General features: G+C 42.3%; 1 protein-coding gene across 2 annotated transcripts; it reads left to right on the top strand.

Moving 5' to 3' along the window:
* The first annotated feature begins 528 nt into the window (after window positions 1-528).
* On the top strand, window positions 529-19,676 carry LOC103110632 (nmrA-like family domain-containing protein 1). 2 transcript variants are annotated; one of them, XM_016186711.2, is made up of 6 exons: window positions 529-655; window positions 8,309-8,547; window positions 11,063-11,312; window positions 13,532-13,722; window positions 18,951-19,143; window positions 19,274-19,676. In XM_016186711.2, exons 1-5 carry the CDS (start codon window positions 616-618, stop codon window positions 19,128-19,130), a joined length of 900 nt encoding a protein of 299 aa, XP_016042197.1. In that variant the 5' UTR covers window positions 529-615; the 3' UTR covers window positions 19,131-19,143; window positions 19,274-19,676. The 2 variants fall into 2 exon arrangements, with proteins under 2 accessions (XP_016042197.1, XP_007519858.1); XM_007519796.3 differs by having other exon boundaries at window positions 18,951-19,676.
* Window positions 19,677-22,071: the final 2,395 nt, after the last annotated feature.

Here is a 22,071-nt window from a genome sequence, read left to right as displayed (position 1 = left end):
TTCTCCTTTCTAGTGCCATGGTTGTGTGTGTGTGTGTGTGTGTGTGTGTTTGTGTCTGGGGCTTCACTTTTCTTGGCTGACATTTCCAGATAGAAAGACAGAAACAGTGAAGACAGATTAACGGAGAGAAGAAAAGAACTCATATCACTGAAGTTTTCCCTCAGTGCTGCAGGGGCTGGTGGCAAACCGGCACCCTTCCAGATCAAGGTCACAAGGTCTCTAGATCGATGCCTGATTATACCCAAGGCACTTAATACACATTTGCTCAACAAATGAGTTGATGATGGCTGGATGAAGCCTCATTTAGAAGTTGCATTGTCACAGTGGGTAAGCTAGTTGGTGATAAGTAAATACACATTCCCCCACCCCCCAAAAAAAATCCAATACACATTTGCTGAACAACTGAGAGAGTGGATGAATGAAACCTCTTTTAAAAAGTTGCAGAGTCACAGTGAATAAACTAACTGGTCAAAACTTAACAAGGGAGGGGCAATGCGATGGGTGTGGTAATCAGACGTGGTTTATAGTTCTTGCACACAAAAGGAAACTACACTCCAGCTGCCTGTCACTGTTCTCAGAACGTTCTGCTACTCCACTAACTCTCTGTTCAGTAACATGACCAGCAAGAAAGTCATTGTAGTGTTTGGAGCAACAGGTAAGAGGATTCCTTACTTTGTAAGTGCGTGAAGACTTTACTTTTTCACTTTGCCATCTTCCTGTTCTTGATGTCTGGGCGTACTAGCCTCAGGTGAACAAAGAAACCTTTAGAGGAAATGAAGAAAATATCCTATTGCTTGAGTTTAGAACTGGTAAACGGGCAGGGCGACTGACTTATTAGCAATGGTCTCAATGTTGTCTTTATTTGCATTTCTCTGACAATCAGAGATTTGGAGCATTTTTTCATGTGTTTCTCAGCCTTTTGGATCTCTTCTGTGGTGAATATTCTGTCCAAGTCCTCCCCCCATTTTTGGATGGGGTTATTTGTTGTCTTGTTGTTGAGTTTGGCAAGCTCTTTATATATGTTGGTTATTAAGCTCTTGTCTGATGTATGGCATGTAAAGATCTTCTCCCATTCTGTGAGGGGTCTCTTGGTTTGGGTAGTGGTTTCTTTTGCTGTGAAGAAGCTTTTTAATTTGATGTAGTCCCATAGGTTTATACTTGCCTTAGTCTTCTTTGTAATTGAATTCGTTTCATTGAAGATGTCTTTGAAATTTATGCGGAAAAGAGTTCTGCCAATATTTTCTTCTAAGTATCTGATAGTTGCTGGTCTAACATCTAAGTCCTTGATCCACTTGGAATTTACTTTTGTATTTGGTGAAATACAGTGATTCAGTTTCATTCTTCTGCATGTTTCAACCCATTTTTTCCAATACCATTTGTTGAAGAGACTCTGCTTTTCCCATGTAATAGTCTGAACCCCTTTGTCAGAGATTAGATGTCCATAGGTGTGGGGGCTGCTTTCCCTTCTTGTCACAGAAGCTTCTAATCCATCATCCCCCCTTCTCCATGAGGACTATCCTGGCCTCCATATTGTTGTTGTTACTGAGGCTTTACTACTCTGGGTCAACTTTTGCAGGTAGAGAGAGAGAAAAACACTGCAGTGCTGAGGCTTCCCACAGTGCCAAAGCACCTTCCATGTAGTCTACTGGGAGCTGGAATCTGGGTGGCACAGATGGCAAAGCAGGCACTCTCCCAAGTAATCTCTCTGGCATTTATTTACTTCTTTATGCCTACTGAGGCCTCATGTTTGCATGGTTTTACTGCTTTGGGAGGGGTTTATTTTCCTTTTAAATTTTAAACAGAGACACTGAGGGAGGGAGGGAAATGGAGAGACACCACAGAGGTGCTCCACCACTCATAGATTGTGCCCTGACGCAGTACATGTTGCTGCTATGTGGATCCTTGATTTTTTTTTTTTGACAGAACAGAGATAAATTGAGAGGGGAGAGGGGAGAGAGAGAAGAGAGAAAGATAGACACCTACAGACCTGCTTTGCCATGCACGAAGCATCCCCCGCTGCACGCAGGGAGCAGGGACTTGAACCCGGATCCTTGTTCATGATGATATGTGCACTTAACCAGGTGTGCCACCATCTTCCCTCCTAATTGGGTCCTTCTGCATGGTAAAATGTGCATTCTATTGGGTGAGCGAGCTCCTGATCCCCACTCCACCCCTGCTTCCATATCTGAAATGGAAACTCCATTGTACCCTATCGCTAGGTAGCATAATGGTTATGTAAAGAGCCTCTCATTCTTGAGGCTCAGAAATCTCAGGTTCAATGCCCTGCACTACCATAAATCAGAGCTGAGCAGTGCTCCTTCATGGCAAAGTGTGTATTCTACTGACTAAACTATTTCCATACCTACAATGTCTAGTTTTTTTTTTAACTGTCATTTCTGATGCTGTCCAGTTTCCTTCCCTGTTGGGTTCCTTTCATGACTGTCTTCTCTCGTTAGAGTCTAAGCTCTATGAGGAGAGGGATTTTATCTGAAAGAAAGCAAGGACTAACATGTGGAGAAAAGAAAAATAGATTCTCAAAAACCAATAGAGACGTGATAATGACTTCAGAAAGGTCATGAGACACGGGAATGCCTGTGTAAGGTACTCAGATGACTGTAAAAATAGAGTATCTTCTTAAACACATGAGAAAGTCTTTGAGCAGAGGAGTGACATGATATGACTGGTGTTAAAACATTTGTTTTAGGCTGGGGAAATAGTTCAGCTTGTAGAGCACATGACTATTGTGCTTGAAGATTCTGGGTTTAATTCCCAGCACTAAACCAGCTCCCTCTCTCTCTCATTCACTCTCTCTTATATGAAACTCTCACAAATGATTGCAAAAATAAAATAAATCTTGGGGCTGGGCTGCAGTGCAGGGTTAAGTGCACATGGCACAAAGTGTAAGGACTGAAGTTAAGATCCTATTTCAAAAAAAAAAAAAAAAAAAAGATCCTATTTCAAGCCCCCAGCTCCCCATCTGTAGGGGGGGTGGGGGGTTGCTTTGCAAGCGGTGAAGCAAGTCTGCAGGTGTCTATTTTTTCTCTCCTCTCTGTTTTCCTGTCCTCTCTCAATTTCTGTCTGTCCTATCCAACAACAATAGCTATAACTACAATAACAACTACAACAAGGGCAACAACATGGGAAAAAGGGCCTTCAGGAGCATTGGACTCAGTGCAAAGCACCAAGCTTCAGTGATAACCCTGGAAGGAAAAAAAAAAAAAAAAGGAAAGAAATCTTTAAAAATAGTATTTTAGGGCTAGAAAGATAGTTCACCAGGTAGGGGCCTGCAATGTCATGCCTATGATCTAAGTTTAAACCTGTCACTAGACAGGAGGTGCTATAACTGTGGAGAAAGTTTTGGTGTTGTCTTGTTTTCCACTCTTGCTTTCTGCATAAAAAAGTAGCAGAATAGTGGTGAAATAGCACATATACAAGGTCCCAACTTCACTAAAAAATTACAGTGACCTGACACACAGATGTCAGAGGGGAGAAAAGAGGAATAAAGGAAGACTTCGAAATGTTTTGGCTTGAATGGCTGAAAGGATGAAATTGTGATTCATCCATGTGGGGAAAGCTTTGGGGATGGGAGTAGAAGAAGGTTGGTAGCTCTATTTTAGTCTTGTTAACCATGAATTGCCACTTCTGCATCCAAAGTAAGCAGTTGGATTGCAGCATGGGAGTGGCCCTGAATGGAATCAAATTAGATAAGTCAGAGTTGAAGAAAGTTGATTCATAGTTACCTAAGAGTGTGGGTTGATTACTTATTAATTTTTGTCCCTAGTTCAGTAACCTTGACTGTGTTTAGTTTTTTTATTTTTATTTATTTTTTATATTTATTTATCTGTTTTTCCTTCTGTTGTCCTTGTTTTTTTATTGCTGTAGTTATTATTGCTGCTGTTGTTGTCATCGTTGTTGGGTAGGACAGAGAGAAATGGAGAGAGGAGGGGGAGACAGAGAGGGGGAGAGAAAGACAGACACCTGCAGACCTGCTTCACCACCTGTGAAGTGACTTCCCTGCAGGTGGGGAGCCGGGGGCTCGAACAAGGATCCTTATGAAGGTCCTTGCGCTTTGCACCACGTGCGCTTAACCTGCTGCACTACCGCCCTATCCCGTGTTTAGATTATTAAAAGTTATTATTACTATTATTTTATTTTATTTTGTAAAGCAGAATACTACTCAGCTCTGCTTACAGTGGTGCAGGGTATTGAACCCGGGGGTTTGGAGCCTCAGGCATGAGAGTCTATTTGCAGAACAATTATGTTATTTATTGTCGGGTTCCTCAGCCCGGCTCCCACTTCTCCATCTGGCCTGTTGGCCACCAGGAGACAGACAGAGAGCGGGGAACCTCGGGCCAACAGAGGCTGGAATGAGTTCGCTGAGGGGTCTTCCCAGCCTACTGTGGTGGCGGCAGACGATACAACAAACCCCCTCAGGGTACCGGGGCGGAGGACGGAAACTTATTGTCACAGTTTATAAGGGGGTAGCTGTGCAGGGGAAGTAGCCAAGCTGGCCAATGAGACCAATTATCTCCTTATAAGGGAAAAGGGAGCAAGGCAATGAGAAGGTATGGATGGTGATGCAGGAGTCGGGAAATAGAAATACAAGGAAGGCCAAGCCCACTACAGGGAGGAGAGGTGGGGTGATGTGGCGAGGCTGATAGGAAGGCTGGAATCATATGGAATTGAACTCGGTTCTGGAAGGTATCATTCAAAAAAATAAGCAAAGAGGGGACTGGGTGATGGCACTGGGTGGTGTACTGGTTGAGTACACGTTACAATGTGCAAGGACCAGGGTGCGAACCACCAGATCCCACTAGCATAGCAAGGGGGAAAGCTTTTCAAGTAGTGAAGCAGTGCTGCTGGTGTCTCTCTGTCTCTCTCCCTACCTTCCTTCTGGCTCTCTCTATCCAATAAATAAAGATAATTAAAAAATTATCTCTCTGTCTTCCTCTCCTCTCTCCATTTCTCTCTGTCCTATCCAACAACGACAACAACAATAAAACAAGGGCAACAAAAAGGAATAAATAAATAAATAAATAAGTGACAAATGCAACCCAGGTGTCCAACAACAGATGAGTGGCTGAGCAAGCTGTGGTATATATACACAATGGAATACTACTCAGCTGTAAAAAATGGTGACTTCACGGTTTTCAGCCGATCTTGGATGGACCTTGAAAAAATCATGTTAAGTGAAATAAGTCAGAAACAGAAGGATAAATATGGGATGATCTCACTCTCAGGCAGAGGTTGAAAAACAAGATCAGAAAAGAAAACACAAGTAGAACTGAAATGGAATTGGCGTATCTCACCAAAGTAAAAGACTCTGGGGTGGGTGTTGGGGAAAATACAGGTCCAAGAAGGATTCAGAGGACCTAGTGGGGGTTGTATTGTTAAATGGGAAACTGGGGAATGTTATGCATGTACAAACCATTGTATTTACTGTTGAATGTAAAACATTAATTCCCCAATAAAGAAAAAAAAAGTGACAAATTCTGCATTGGTTCTTTGGGAAACATTAAAATGGAAATAGGAGAGCCAGTCCCAGTTTTGGGGTCCAGCTCCTCTTACTTGTTCACACTGGGTCATGCCATTTGCTCTCTCTCTTAAATAAATTTCATTAGTTTATTTCAATGAGGAAGATGCATACAGAGACTGGAACACTGCTCTGCTCTGGCTTATAGTGGTGCTGGGAGTTGAACTTGAGATCTTTGCAGTCTCTGGCATGAAAAGCTTTTTTGCATAATCTTTATGCTATCTCCTCAGCCCCTTCATTTGCTTTTTCCATGCCACAGAACTGGCAGTGCTGTCATCCTCAAAAATTGAGGATTAAGACTACAGATGTTTTAATTATCCTGATCAATTCAAGACTCCATTCAACAAATAAATATCGAAAACTTATAATTTGTCAGACACTAGTCTCAGTACATGCTTAGGAAGCAGGGATAAAGAGTTAAAACAGTGTCTGTTCTCAAAGATAACCCAGTTTTAATAGTAGAACTATTAGGAAGTAATCAGAGGGCGGGAGTAGATGGCATAGTGGTGATGCAAAGAGACTCATGCTTGAGGCTCCAAAGCCCCAGAGATGAACAGTGCTCTGGTAATAAAAATAAACAAACATAAATAAAAAGAAGTAATTAGAGTATCCTCAATATCAGGAATGGAATTGTACCCATTCCCCTCCACCCCATCCAATTCATATTTTAAAAATGGAGATTGAGGGAGTCGGGCTGTAGTGCAGCGGGTTAAGCGCAGGTGGTGCAAAGCACAAGGACCAGTGTAAGGATACCAGTTCAAGCCCTGACTTCCCACCTGCAGGGGAGTCGCTTCACAAGCGGTGAAGCAGGTCTGCAGGTGTCTATCTTTCTCTCCCCCTCTCTGTCTTCCCCTCCTCTCTCCATTTCTCTCTGTCCTATCCAACAGCAACAACGACAACAATAATAACTACAACAATAAAACAACAAGAGCAACAAAAGGGAATAAATAAAATAAATATTTTTTAAAAATGGAGATTGAACCTGGAACCTTTGCAATCCAGGCATTAAAGACTATTGCAAATCCATCATGCTATCTCTCTGGCCCCATTTATTCATTGTGTTCAGTATTCAGGAACCCCTCAATCTAGAAGCTCATTCAATAGCCTTGGAGTCTGGGAATTGTTACTTTCTTTTTTCTGTTCTTTTTTAAATTTTTTTATTTTTCTTTCTCTATTTTTTTTTTCAAAGATTTTAATTATTAATGAGAAAGACAGGAGGTAAGAGAAAGAAACTGACATCACTCTGTACATGTGCTGCTGGGGATAGAACTTGGGATCTCATGCTTGAGAGAGTCCAATGCTTTACTCACTGCACCACCTCCTGGACCACAGAATTGTTATTTTCTTTTCTTACTCTTTTTTCTTCTTTTTTCCCTTTTTTTTTTTTTAAGTTTTAAAACATATTTCTTTATTCCCTTTTGTTGCTCTTGTTATTTTATTGTTGTAGTTATTATTGTTGTTTTTATGGGTATCGTCATTGTTGGATAAGTTGTTGGATAGGACAGAGAGAAATGGAGAGAGGAGAGGAAGACAGAGAGGGGGAGAGAAAGACAGACACTTGCAGACCAGCTTCACTGCTTATAAAGCGACTCCCCTGCAGGTGGGGAGTTGGGGGCTCAAACCGGGATCCTTGTGAAGGTCCTTTCGTTTTGCACCATGTGCGCTTAACCCGCTGTGCTACAGCCCGACTCCCTGTTCTTTTTTTTTCTTTCTTTTTTCTAACCAGAGCACTGGTAGGTTCTGGTTTATGGTGGTGCAGGGGATTGAACCTGGGACCTTGGAGCCTCAGGAATGAGTGTCTGTTTGTATAACCATTATACTATCTTCCCCCCTCTTGTTTTTCATATATTTATTTTCTCCCTCTGATTCTGGAATATTTCTCCTACTTCTTTCTATTGAAAATTTATTTCTACTGTGATATATAAAATTTTTGGAGTCTTTTTTTTTAAAGCAAAACACATTTTTAAAAATGTAGTTTCCCTTTCTATTTTTTCTAAAAATATTTTGTCTATTAATGAGAAAGATAGGAAGAGAGAGAAAGAATGGGACATCACTCTGGTACGTGTGCTGCTGGGGACTGAACTCAGAACTTCATGTTTGAGAGTCCAACACTTTATCCACTATGCCAAACTTCTGCATCACATGGAGTCTGCTTGTATTCTGAATGTTCTTTTTCCTGCTTTCCTTTCCACTTCTTTGGTGTAATACGGACACAGTGTTTTAGGTTTTTTTAAAAAATATTTATTTATTTATTCCCTTTTGTTGCCCTTGCTGTTATTTTTTTATTGCTGTAGTTATTATTGTTTTTATTGATGTCGTTGTTGGATAGGACAGAGAGAAATGGAGAGAGGAGGGGAAGGCAGAGAGGGGAGAGAAAGATAGACACCTGCAGACCTGCTTCACCACTTGTGAAGCGACTCCCCTGTAGGTGGGGAGCCAGGGGCTTGAACCTGGATCCTTATGCTGGTCCTTGTTCTTTGCACCACCTGCGCTTAACCCGCTGTGCTACCGCTGGACTCCCTTCTTTTTCTCCTTCTTCTTTTCTACCAGAGCACTGCTCAGCTCTGGTTTATAATGGTGTGGGGTATTGGACCTGGGACTTAGGGCCTCAGGCATGAGAGTCTCTACATAACCACTATGTTATCTACCTGTACCAGGGATGCCTTCTAAAATAGTTATAGAAGCTCTGCTCTGAACACTGGAACTTCCCGCTCAAATTCTTTTGTGGCAATTGTTTCTCAACCTTCCCATGTTTGTTCCTTCCTCATCCTGCAGGAGCTCAAGGCGGCTCTGTGGCCAGGGCCATCTTAGAGAACAAAAAGTTTGCTGTAAGAGCCCTGACCAGGGATGTGACTCGTCCCAAAGCACTGGAGCTCCGGGACCTTGGTGCTGAGGTTGTCAAAGGAGACCTGAATGATAAAGCTTCCATAGAGGCTGCATTTCAAGGTGCATATGGGGCCTTCGTCGTGACCAACTTCTGGGACCATCTCAGTAAAGAAAAGGAAGTGTGTCAGGTGAGAACCACTATAGAACTTTTCCCTCTTACCTTCCTTCGCTCCTCTGTCCTCCTTGGGTCCTCCAGTCTGGACCACATGTAAGCCTTAGTCCAAAATAGCTCTCTGGGAAATATATGTACTGCAGGTACTCGTTAGTGGTACCTTTGATTATGAAATCAATGGCACCTTTCCAAATCTTAAGACATTGGATATTTGAAAGTGACAGTGTAGTGAGCCAGTCATTAGATTCTCAATTCATCTTTCATTTGTAGATGGCAATATTGGGGTGATAGTAAGGGTACCTCACAAAATAGGTTTATTCAGAAAGTCACATGGGAAGAACAAAAATGTAACGAGCAGAGAATTTGGGGGGCAAATTAGTCATGGGTGTGAACAGAAAGGAATAAATAAGTAAGCACATAAGTGTACAATATTAACCACAGGGAAAGGGAACAAAAAACACCATATAAAAAGAGAACAGGGGTTAAGCATACGTGGCACAAAGTGCAAGGACCGGCGTAAGGATCCCAGTTCGAGTCCCCGGCTCCCCACCTGTAGGGGAGTGGCTTCACAATCGGTGGCTTTCTCTCCCCCTCTCTGTCTTCCCCTCCTCTCTCCATTTCTCTCTGTCCTATCCAATAACAACATCAGTAACAACAATCACTACAACAATAAAATAACAAAGGCAACAAAAGGAAATAAGTATTAAAAAAATTAAAAAATTAATTACAAAAAAAAGTGAACAGAATGAGGGGTGGGGAGGTAGTAATAATGATTCTGCGAAAGACTCATTCCTGAAGCTCTGAGATCCCAAGGTCCCAGGTTCAATCCCAGCACCACTGTCAGCCAGAGCTGAGCAATAGTCTCAGTCTCTCTCTCTGTATCTTTCTGTTATCTCTCTGATTAAAATAAATAACATTTCAAAAAGTGAACAGAACTATAAAATGTTATAATACATGGGTCAGCTTCAGTTGTATGTCGGCCTGACTACTGATCTGATCCCAAATTATGATGCTGAGACAATAGTGTGTATGTGTGATGATGATAGGGAATTGTATGTATGTCTGTGAGACTGTACACTAAATCTCCTTTAAAAATTTATTTATAAAAAAGAAACACTGACAAAAACCATAGGATAAGAGGGGTACAACTCCACACAATTCCCACCCCCAGAACTCCACATCTCTTCCCCTCCCCTGATAGCTTTCCTATTCTTTATCCCTCTGGGAGTATGGGCACAGGCTCATAATGGGATGCAGAAGGTGGAAGGTCTGGCTTCTATAATTGCTTCCCCGCTGAACATGGGCCTTGGCAGGTCAATCCATACTTCCAGTCTGTCTTTCCCTAGTGGGGCGGGGTTCTGGGGAGATGGGGCTCCAGGACACATTGGTGGGGTCATCTGCCCAGGGAAGTCCAGTTGTCATCATGGTAGCATCTGGAATGTGGTGGCTGAAAAAGAATTAAGATATAATGCAGAACAAACTGATCAAGCATATTGCAGATGAAGATTTGGGGTCTCCGTTTTGTAGATAGCTATTAGGCCTATTTTAGTTATATTCCAAGGGGCCTATAACTATACTAGTTTTTTCCTGAGCCTGACCTCTGATATGCAGATGGACCCAAGTTATTGTGTGGGGAGATGATGTCATGGTTGGAGAAAGGGCTAGAAAGCTGGATCAGGGAAGAGAGTAGCTCCCAAATATGGATTAAGTGGATCAGTATTGTTGACTGTAAACCCCATCAATTTGATCTTGGGCCCATATTCAGCATAGGAGCCTGTATAACCTTTGCATCCCTGTAGGTCTGAGCTTGCATTCTGTGGTCGTGAGTAAGAACATTCCAAGTTGCACCAATTTCAGAACCCATCTTCCTCAGGTGGTAAATAGAATATGTTATCCAGCCTCCCTTCGGAGGATAGAACATTCTCTACTGTTGTTGATCCAAGTTGAGGGCAAGGTCCTATGGGGGCCCACAACGGGGTCCATTATGTTGTTCCTGATGGAGATGACCAGTGACAATGGAGAGAAGGATCTTTTCGACGTCTAGGCCCATCATGTCTGTGTGGGAATCTCAGGACTCCCTGTCTAGCACCCCAGCTGGTGGGGTGGCCTGATAGGGACTACATGCAAGAGTCTTTCTTTCTTTCTCTCCCCTTCTATCTTCCCTTCCTCTTTCAATTTCTGTCTCTCCTATCCAATAATAATAAAAATTATATATATATATATATATATATATATATATATATATATATATGGAAAAAAATGGCCTCCAGGAACACTGGGTTCATAGTGCTGGCACCAAGCCCCAGTGATAACCGTGGAGGCAAAGACAACAAAACTGAGCAAACAAAAACAGAAGGAGTGACCTGGGAGGTGATGCAGTGGATAAAACATGGACTCTCAAGCATAGTGTCTTGAATCCAGTCCCTGACATCCATGTGCCAGAGCGATACGCTGGTTCTCTCTCATTCATCAGTCATCATCATAATCATCAGAAAAAAAAATTCTCAAAATAAAGTTTCTTTTTTCCTCAGGGGAAGATGGTGGCAGATGCTGCCAAGCGCCTGGGCCTGAAGCACGTGGTGTACAGCGGCCTAGAGAATGTCAAACGCCTAAGTGGCGGCAAGTTGGAGGTGCCACACTTTGATGGGAAAGGAGAAGTGGAGGAGTATTTCTGGTCCATCGGCGTCCCTATGACCAGTGTCCGCCTGGCAGCATACTTTGAAAACTTCCTCACCTTGTGGAAGCCCGCGAAGGCCTCGGATGGAGACTACTATACTTTGGGTAAATGGAAGATTCTAGTCAGGGTGAACCAGACACTCACTGTTCCCCCTTCTCTGAGTCCTCTTTCCCTCCCTCCCTTTTTTCTTTTTGGTGAATACATATCGTCTGAGTGTCTACCATGTGTTTGGCTCCATGTGAAGCGTGCAGTGGGAGACCAAGTTGTTCTAGACTTGTCTGGGGCAGTTAAAATGTAGGAGCCTGAGAACTGGCTGTTGGATCTGACACCAAAGAGTTGCACTGCAGTCCAGCGCTGATTCTCCTTACCTGAGTCGTCAGCTCTGGGACCTGTTTCCTCATGCTTCATGGGGAACATTGGACAAGATGACGTCAAGATCCCTTTCTTCCTCCCTCCTTCCCTCCTTTTTTTTTTTATGATCTTTTTTCTGTTTTAAAAATGTTTTTATGGGAGTCGGGCGGTAGCGCAGCAGGTTAAGTGCATGTGGCACAAAGCGCAAGGACTGGCAGAAGGATCCCAGTTCGAGTCCCCAGCTCCCCACTTGGAGGGGAGTCGCTTCACAGGCGGTGAAGCAGGTCTGCAGTGTCTTTCTCTCCCCCTCTCTGTCTTCCCCTCCTCTCTCCATTTCTCTCTGTCCTGTCCAACAACAGCAACAACAACAACAACAATAACTACAACAATAAAACAACCAGGCAACAAAAGGGAATAAATAAAAAAAATTAAAAAATGTTTTTATTTATTTGTTATTGGATAGAGACAGAGAGAAATTGAGAGGGGAGGGGAGATAGAGACAGAACGAGACAGAGAGAAGCTTTCCCCCTACAGGTGGGGACCAGCGGCTTGAACCTGGGTCTTTGTATACTGTAGTGTGTGTGCTTAACCAGGTGTGCCACCACCTGGTCCCCTTTTTATTTAACTATCTGTATTTATTTATTCAATTTCTTTTTGTCCTATCCAACAACAACAGCAATGGCAACAATAACAACAACAACAACAAGGGCAACAAAATGGGGAAAATGGCCTCCACGAGCAGTACATTCATAATGTAGGCACTGAGCCCCAGCAATAACCATAGAGGCAAAAAAAAAAAAAAAAAAATCACCCAGATGAAAGCTAGCACAATTTGTTATCTAACTTGCCTGCTCAGGGCACCAGAGGTTGTGGGTTCAATCCCAGGCACCACCTGATACCAGAATTGAGCGGCATTCTGATCTTCTCTCTCTTTTCTTCATTTTTCTCTGACAATAAATAAATAGCTCTTTAAACCAATCTCAAGTTATTATGGTATTTTCTCATAAAATCTTGTAATTGTGCTTAGGCTGTAGCCACCTGACTTTACTGTGTTCCAATACTTTTAAAAAAAATTTATTTCTTTATTGGGGAATTAATGTTTTACATTCAACAGTAAATACAATAGTTTGTACATGCATAACATTCCCCAGTTTCCCATTTAACAATACAAACCCCACTATGTCATTTATCGTCCTTCATGGACCTGTATTCTCCCCACCCACCCACCCACCCCAGAGTCTTTTACTTGGGGGCAATATGCCAATTCCAGTTCAGGTTCTACTTGTGTTTTCTTTTCTGATCTTGTTTTTCAAGTTCTGCCTGAGAGTGAGATCATCCCATATTCATCCTTCTGTTTCTGACTTATTTCATTCAACATGATTTTTTCAAGGTCCGTCCAAGATCGGCTGAAAACGGTGAAGTCACCATTTTTTACAGCTGAGTAGTATTCCATTGTGCATATAGACCACAACTTGCTCAGCCACTCATCTGTTGTTGGACACCTGGGTTGCTTCCAGGTTTTGGCTATTACAAATTGTGCTGCCAAGAACATATGTGTACACAGATCTTTTTGGATGGATGTGTATTCCAATACTTTTAAAAAATATTTATTTACTTATTTATTCCCTTTTGCTGCCCCCTTTTTATTGTTATTATTGATGTCGTCGTTGCTGAATGGGACAAAGAGAAATGGAGAGAGGAGGGAAAGACAGAGAGGGGGAGAGAAAGACAGACACCTGCAGACCTGCTTCACCGCTTGTGAAGTGACTCCCCTGCAGGTGGGGAGCTGGGGGCTCGAACTGGGATCCTTAAGCCAGTCCTTGCGCTTTGCTCCACCTGCGCTTAACCTGCTGCACTACCATCTGACTCCCTTTCCAATACTTTTTCACTGGCTGTTGATTAACTCATGTGTTTGGGACGTATCAAGGAGCTGATGTCACACTGCTTATAACTTTATTTTGTTCTTAAGTAGCTCTGCCTATGGGAGACATACCAATGGATGGCATCTCTGTGGCTGATGTTGGAGGAGTCGTCTCTAGCATTTTCAATTCTCCAGAGGAGTTCTTCGGAAAGGCTGTGGGTCTTAGTGCAGAAGCACTAACAGTGCAGCAATATGCTGATGTCTTGTCCAAGAGCTTAGGAAAAGAAGTCCGAGATGCAAAGGTGAGTTCTTAGGAGATGTAAATGTGTTTACAAGAGGCCACTTTGGCCTACATCCCATCAGTTGACAGATTCTGGCACTTTCAATGTGAATGAACCGGAAGCAGTCTGGGTGGGTGGGTTGACAAACCCCTTCACCTGCCAGTCTTGGCAAGTTACTTAACCTGTCTAGCCTCAGTTTCCTCCCATGCTAAAAAAAAAAAAAAAAAGTTCCTATGTCTTTTTTTTTTCTTTTTTAAAAAGAATTTATGTAATGAGAAAGATAGGAAAATAGAGAGAAAGAACCAGACATAACTCTGGTACATGTTTGCCAAGGATTGAACTCAAGACCTCACAGCTGAGAATCCAATGCTTTATCCACTACACCACCTCCCAGACCTTTTTTTTTTTTTTTTTTTTTTTAACCAGAGCACTACTCAGCTCTGGCTTATGGTAGTGTGGGTGATTGAACCTGGGACTTTGGAACCTCAGAGGAATGACAGTCTCTTTGCATAACCATTATTTTTATTTATTTATTTTTTTAAATATTTATTTTATTTATTTATTCCCTTTTGTTGCCCTTGTTGTTTTATTGTTGTAGTTATTATTGTTGTTGTCATTGTTGGATAGGACAGAGAGAAATGGAGAGAGGAGGGGAAGACAGAGAGGAGGAGAGAAAGATAGACACCTACAGACCTGCTTCACCGCCTGTGAAGCGACTCTCCTGCAGGTGGGGAGCCGGGGTTCGAACCGGGATCCTTATGCCGGTCCTTGTGCTTTGCGCCACCTGCGCTTAACCCGCTGCGCTACAGCCCGACTCCCTGCATAACCATTATTCTATCTACCCCTACCCCCTAGATCTTACTGTTAGGATCGTTGTGAAAATAAACTGAGATGCATGTAGGAGGTGACTGTTATTGAGGCTGGCACTTAGCACTCAGTAACTGGCCAGGGTGTATTCTGCCAGGACTGATGTGGACTAGAGTTTGGTTGTGAGACATTTTACAGAAAAGTGAGTGAAATCAGAATATTGAACATTAACAGCCACTTCTCTAAACAGGTGTGACATGAGGAAGGAGAAAGAACATGAGAAAGAGGCCAGGCAGAGGTGTGCTTTGTTAAGTGCACACACCATAGTGCGCAAGGATCCAGGTTCAAGCCCCTGGTCCCCACCTGCAGGGGGAAGCTTCATGAGTGGTGAAGCTGGGCTGCGGGTGTTTCTCTGTCCCTCTCTCTATCTTTATTTCCCCTTCCCCTCTCAGTTTCTCTCTGTCTCTACCCAATAGTAAAATTAAAGAGAGAAAGAGGACGAGGAAGACAGTGGGAATTGACGATAGATTTCCATGGAGCTGAAAGGAGGACCCAGCCCATCTGTCAAGCCGGCAGGCATTATCTGAGAGCCTCTTGCTCCCATTTAAAAGCTTTGTATGATTTTCAAGGTCCTATCTACCCAGCACTGGCATCTTTCTATAGTAGGGGTCTCTCTTTAAGCCTACTTTCATAACTGTAGATTTATTGTGTGTGTTTGTGGGTTTTTTTTTGTGTGTGTGTTTATGTTTTTTAAATATTCAAAAAATGTTTTTATGAATTATGACGACGTGACTTTTGTTTTAATATTTTGTTTATTTATGTTAATGAGAGATAAACAGAGTGAAAGATTCAGATATAGACCAGAGTGCTGCTCAGCTCTGGGCTAAGGCAGTGCTGAGGATTGAACTAGGGACTTTTGGTGCCTCGGGCATGGAAGTCTATTTGCATAGCCATTATGCTATCTCTACAGCCTATAATGGTAGATTTATTGGAACACAGTCCTATCATTGCAGATGCATTGTGGACAGCTGTTTTTATGATTCAGTGGTAGGGTTGAGTAGTTGCAACAGAGACCATCTGATCTGCACAGACTGAAATATTATAGTTAGCCTTTTGAGACAGAGTTTGTTGATCCCTGCTACAGAAAGTTTTCCAGAGCTAGAGGCAACTTGGCTTTTGTTTTCATCTTCAATTTTTGGTCCTGGAGGTATTTAGATTCCTAATTCAGCCTTAGGAACTGGAGCTATGATCAACTGGAGAGATCTTGTTTTGGGAAGGATTTTTCTAGTTGTCACTGAGAGGTCTGGGGATCTCACTGAAATCTACACACACTTTCATAGACAAGATAAATTATTCCCTAATCTAAGAATACTGCCACCCACTCAAAATGAGGATTTATTAGGTGACCTGCCAATTCAGTTGTACCTGGTGCAAAATTCTCAGTGGCTGATGATCTTATATTCATTTGTCTTGTGGAGCTGAATTCTGTAAGGGTAGGACAAGTGGGCAAATTGTGTGTGTGTGTGTGTGTGTGTGTGTGTGTGTGTGTGTGTGTATGTGTGTATTCTCAGAGAACCAGAGTTTTGGATGACTCAGATTTCCTGCATCTCGATCACATTACCTGGTCCTCAATTATTCTTGGTATATCAAGATGGTTCTTTTTTTTTTTTTAATTTTAAAAATTAATTAATTTATTTTCCCTTTTGTTGCCCTTGTTTTTCATTGTTGTTGTTGTTATTGATGTTGTTGTTGGATAGGACAGAGAGAAATGGAGAGAGGAGGGGAAGACAGAGAGAGGGAGAGAAAGAGAGACACCTGCAGACCTGCTTCACCGCCTGTGAAGCGACTCCCCTACAGGTGGGGAAGCCGGGGCTTGAACCCTTGCGCTTTGTGCCACATGCGCTTAACCCGCTGCGCTACCGTCCAACTCCCACATCAAGATGTTTCACAATGCAGCCAAAACTTCTCTTTCACTAAAGCTCTAGGCCATTAGAGACTAGAAATTCTACAAGATGGTTACTTCTGTTTTTCAGAACTGGTCAGACTCAGACACCACTAGAGTGGGAAAATTCTTAGGTGTTATGCGGCTCTGGGGAAGGATGCATTTGCCCACAAGGTGGCGCTTTAACCCCGGCAGACTAGAGACGCCCCCAGTCTGGTCTGAAGGTGTTTACCTGCTTCATGGCTTGTGTCCCAGAACAAATTGCTTCAGTAATTCTCAGGGTGAAACTGCTGATCCCGTCCCACCGGAGAAAATGAGACACCCAGAACAAATCGCTTTCCTTCAAAAGTCTGCAGGAGAATTCTTCATTTTCCTGAGGGATGTTAGCTATCAAACATAACAACATGAGGAATTTTAGAAGTCATCTTCCATGCTTCTACTTTTATTTTTTAAATCCTTTTCTGATTTCAGAAATAAAAAATACAAATTGTGTGAAACATAAAATTATATAAAAAAGGAAATAAAATCACACATAACTGTATCAGATGTAGCAACTGCTAAGATTTGGCGACTTTCTTCTAGTCATAGATATTTAAGAAAATCAACACTATAGATGCCATTTGTACCTGATTTTCATTTGACATTTATTATGATAATATTTCAGTTTTTGTTGAACTTCTTTAAAAGCCTCTAGTTTTAGTAACTGCTTAATATTCTTAGAGCTTACAGACCATAGTTTACTTTTACCATTCCTCTATTTTAAATTTTTTTTGGTATTATCTTTATTTTATTTATTGTATAGAGACAGCCAGAAATCTAGAGGCAAGGGGGTGATAGAGAGATACCTGCAACATTGCTTCACCACTCACAAAGCTTCCCTCCTGCAGGTGGGGACCATTCCTCTATTTTTGAACGTGAGTTTTTCTTAACTTTTTAAAAATTTACAATAGTGTATGGAAGTCATTATTTTCTTTTTAAAAAATATATATTTTTATTTATTATTTGATAGAGACAGAGAAATTGAGAAGGGGAGGAAAAGGAGGGAGAGAGGGGAAGAGACAGAGAGACACCGGCAGCCCTGACCCACTTACTCCTGAAGCTTTCCCCCTGCAGGTGGGGACCAGGGGCTTGAACCTGGGTCGTTACACACTGTGATGTGAGTGCTTAACCAGTGCACCACCGCCTGGTCCCTTCATTATTTTGTATAAATTGTTGATCTGCCACATTTTTTTCCTTAAGACCCAGTGGAATACTGAGGTTAGAACCTATCTAAAAATGTTAAAGATACATTAAGCTAGATATGATACTGTATTTATTATTTGTAACTAATAGTAGTTTATAAGATTATAAGATTGCAGTGTATATAGTTCCACACCATACCCACCAGAGTTCTGGGTCTCCACCCTCCCACTTCCCAAAGATAACCATCATAGTTCTCACTATGATGAGAGTCTTAGAAACAGGTTGCTTGCTTCTGGTTTTTTTTTTCCCAAGTTCATGTGTATCACTTCTCTCTCTCACTCTCTGTTTCTCTTTAAGATTTTAATTATTTATTGATGAGAAATATAGGAAGGGAGAGAGAAAGAACCAGTTATTATTCTGGTATATGTGCTGCCAGCGATCGAACTCAGAACTTAGTGCTTGAGAGTCCAATGCTTTATATCCACTGTGCCACCTCCCGGACCACCACTATGTATCAGTTCTCTAGATCGCACATATGCGTTAAACCATCGTAGTCATCTTTCATCTCTTTACTTATTTAGCTAAGCATATAGATCTGATGCTTTCACCTGGTCTTTGCTAATTCAGGAGGGAAGAACCATTGTTCTCGTAGTGCCAGAAGGCATGCAGGAGTGAGCTTTGTGGAAAGAGCCTGAGGCCATCCACTACTGTGCAATAGGCAGTACTTCTGTTTGGCAGAAGCTTGGGTATTTGAAGTCAAGATTCTCCTTGCTGAGAAGGGGCGTGACCATGATGGGCACATCAGCCAGAAGGCAAGAGTAGAGAGCCTAGTGTTGCATGGAGGGTTGGATGGTGGAGTTTCTCAGAGCATTGCCGGGCAAATTTCACCAGGAAAAATACATGAGAGCTGGTCAGATGAAGCAGCGAACAGATTTTCTGCTTACCCAAAACAACCTGGGACCAACACAATCCAGATATTAGACTGTAATGGCTCAAGTGTATTAATATCACATTTCTGGCAGGGACTGGGGCAGAAGCCTATAGTCAAACACATCAAGACCTATGCAGAAAAAACAACTATGTTCAATAAATGGGGTAATTAAAGAAGGTAAAAAGCTTTACCTATATATTCAGGTCAAGTTTTTGCCATCAACATAGTTCCAAGAAGTGACTTTGCTGTCAAACTGTTTATGAGAAATGGTCAAAGTTTCTTGGGTCCTGGAATCAGGCTGGAGACTGATCAGGAAACTCTATCATTATTTTCAGAGTTTTAAATGTGGATGATAACGTTTCTTGTCTTTTTGTTTTTTTTTTAAAGATCACCCCAGAAGCTTACGAGAAGTTGGGATTTCCTGCAGCAGAGGAGATGGCCAACATGTGTCGTTTCTATCGTATGAGGCCAGACCGTGATGTCAAACTCACCCACCGGCTAAACCCCAAAGTCAAAAGCTTTAGCCAGTTTCTGGCAGAGAACAAGGGAGCCTTGAAGGGCATTTGAGCTGTTCACCCAGGTGCCTGACCAGAAACCTTCTCGCTACCTAATCCGTGATCTCTTTACAGAAACAGGTGCTTACAGAACAGGTGTGTTAGGATGCAAAGGTTTGTAGCACCAAATATTTCTCTTTTTTCTCTCTTATGTAGGAAAAACCTGCAGTGGTGATTCCACACAGTAATTTTGACTCACATAGAACTTTTCATCTCCTAGTGACCCTGTTGGGCTAAGTGAAGAACTCCAGACCTATCATCCTCTGTTAGCTTTCTGTCTACAAGACGCACGTTACTTCTGAAGGCTTTGCGTGGGGGAACGTGTAGGCTCCTTTCTCTCTAATAAGAATGAGACGCTCTCAGGTCTTTTCTTGCAAAAGTGATCTTGAATGCACCCTGGCTCTGAAGTCCATTGTTATAGTCTCAGCAAACTTTTAATTTCTTAAAATAAAAACCTTTGTAGTAGTCTTACCTGAGGACACCATACTCAACAAAGCAGCACATGTGTTGGGACCTGTTAATTGTCTGATTCACTATTAAATCGTCTGTTGAACCATTACCTGACAAGCTGTCTATTCATTCATCAAGCCTTCACTTATCTATTCCAAGATGTTTGTTTTTAGCTTCAGCACTGAGGTGCACTTACGGACTTCTCTACTTTCCTATGTGTGTTTTTCTCCCTTTTCTTCTTTTTCATTTTCCCTCCCTTCCTTCCTCCTCCTTCCTCCCTTCCTTCCTTCCTTCCTCCCTTCACTCCTCCCTCCCTCCCTCCCTCCTCTCCCTTTTCATTCTCTTTGACAACAGACCACTGGTTAGCTTTGTCTCATAGTGTTACTAGGGATTGAACCTGGGACCTCAGAGCCTCAGGTATGAAAAAGTCTTTTGCATAACCATTATGCCACCACCCCAGTCTCTCCTATGTGTTTTCTTACTGGAGTGCTACACTCTCCAAAGGCTGTCATGGCTTCTTTTTAGATTGTGGTTGGGTTTGTGCCATGCCAGGGGAAGGAGGGCCACTCAGCTACTTAGCTACAAGAGAAATCCAGAGGGTTTGTGTGAGGAGTTTGAATCAAATTCTGGGAAAGGCTAAGGAAGAGGAAAGAGAAAGGCTCCTTCACCTGCAGCTTACTCTCACTCTGTTTTACTCCTAACTGAGCTGCTTGCACCATTTTTCATTCCAGTGCCGGGCACAATAGGTGATCAATAGATGTTGATTGATTAAAGTCAGGAAGACATTGCTTGATCATATATTATTAAAAAGGAGGAATTGAGAGATATAGATTATAAAGTGCTAAGGAACAGCAACTGATACTTAAGGAGTGAGAGAGCATTGTTCCTCTGAGTTAGGCAGCTTATGGTAATAGGAGCAGCTGAATGAGGACAGCATGGTGAGACAGCAGGTTGTGTGGAGACAGCAGGTTGGGAGAGACCCAGAAGAGAAAGAATCTTGGCCGTGTGAAACAATAGTTTTCTTGTTTGTTTGCTTTAAGTTACCACCAGCTAAATATTTATTAACTGAAAGATGTAGAATAATTTCAGACACACTTTGGATTTTTTTTTCCCTTTTGTTGCTCTTGTTTTTGATTGTTGTAGTTATTATTGTTATTGATGTCATCATTGTTAGATAGGACAGAGAGAAATGGAGAGAGGAGAGGAAGGCAGAGAGGGGGAGAGAAAGAGAGATACCTGTAGACCTGCTTTATCACCTGTGAAGTGGCTCCCCTGCAGGTGGGAGCCTAGGGCTTCAACTAGGATCTTTACACCGGTCCTTGTGCTTCGCGCCATGTGCGCTTAACCCACTGTGCTACAGCCCAACTCCCACTTTGAATCTTTTAAAAAGATTTTTTATTTACTTTGTTATTTATGCATGTTTAATAAAAGAGAGCAAATTGAGGGGCTGGGTGGTGGCGCACCTGGTTGAGCACACATGTTATAGTGCAAAAGACCCAGGCTCAAGCTCCCAGCTCCCACGTGCAGGGGGAAAGCTTTGCGAGTGGTGAAGCAGATCTGCAAGAGTCTCTCTTTCTCTCTCCCTCTCTCTCTTTAAACTTGTTATTAGTTATTTAATAATGATTAACAAGACTGTAAGATAACAGGGGTAAAAATTCCACACAATTCCCACCACCAGAGTTCTGTATCCCATCCTCTCTACTGGAAGCTTCCCTATTCTTTATCCCTCTGGGAGCATGGACCAAAATTCTTTGTGGGGTACAGAAGGTGGAAGGTCTGGCTTCTGTAATTGCTTCTCCATTGGGCATGGGCTATGTTAGAATCCAGTTGATCGGTTACAATTCTACTGGAGACAGACAGCAGAAGGGATAACAAGTGGAAAATATACAAATAAAAGGAGCGATAAAGAAGCATCAACTTTCCTACCACCCTCCCAATTTCTTTTCTCAATTGTATCTTTGCCTTTTTAAAATGTTTACTTATTTGATAGGACAGAGAGAAATTGAGAAGGAATGGGGAGATAGAAAGGGAGAAAGACACCTGCAGACTTGCTTCACCACCCCTGAAGCATCCTCGCTGCAGGAGGGAACCAGAGGCCCCAACTTGGGTTTTTTTTTTTTCTTTTGCTAGTTGATTATTACTTATTTGTTTATTTATTTATAAAAAGGAAACATTGACTAAACCATAGGATAAGAGGGGTACAACTCCACACAATTCCCATCACCAGAACTCCGTATCCCATCCCCTCCCCTGATAGCTTTCCTATTCTGTAACCCTCTGGGAGTATGGACCCAGCATCATTATGGGGTGCAGAAGGTGGAAGGTCTGGCTTCTGTAATTGCTTCCCTGCTGAACATGGGTGTTGACAGGTCGATCCATACTCCAAGCCTGTCTCTCTTTTTCCCTAGTGGGGAAGGGCTCTGGGGAAGTTGAGCTCCAGGACACATTGGTGGGATTGTCTATCCAGGGAAGTCAGGTTGGCATCATGGTAGCATCTGGAACCT

Source organism: Erinaceus europaeus, chromosome 9, assembly GCF_950295315.1.
Source record: "Erinaceus europaeus chromosome 9, mEriEur2.1, whole genome shotgun sequence".
NCBI lineage: Eukaryota > Metazoa > Chordata > Mammalia > Eulipotyphla > Erinaceidae > Erinaceus > Erinaceus europaeus.
The sequence above is the reverse complement of the archived record's forward strand: the minus strand, read 5'-3'. Positions and strand labels throughout refer to the sequence as shown.

Excerpts from the sequence above, each read along its gene's own strand:
- LOC103110632 (XM_016186711.2), top strand. The coding sequence starts at position 616 with ATGACCAGCAAGAAAGTCATTGTAGTGTTTGGAGCAACAG. Across the intron at positions 656-8,308 it reads TGTAGTGTTTGGAGCAACAG|GAGCTCAAGGCGGCTCTGTG; the intron begins GTAAGAGGATTC and ends CTCATCCTGCAG. Across the intron at positions 11,313-13,531 it reads TGGAGACTACTATACTTTGG|CTCTGCCTATGGGAGACATA; the intron begins GTAAATGGAAGA and ends GTTCTTAAGTAG.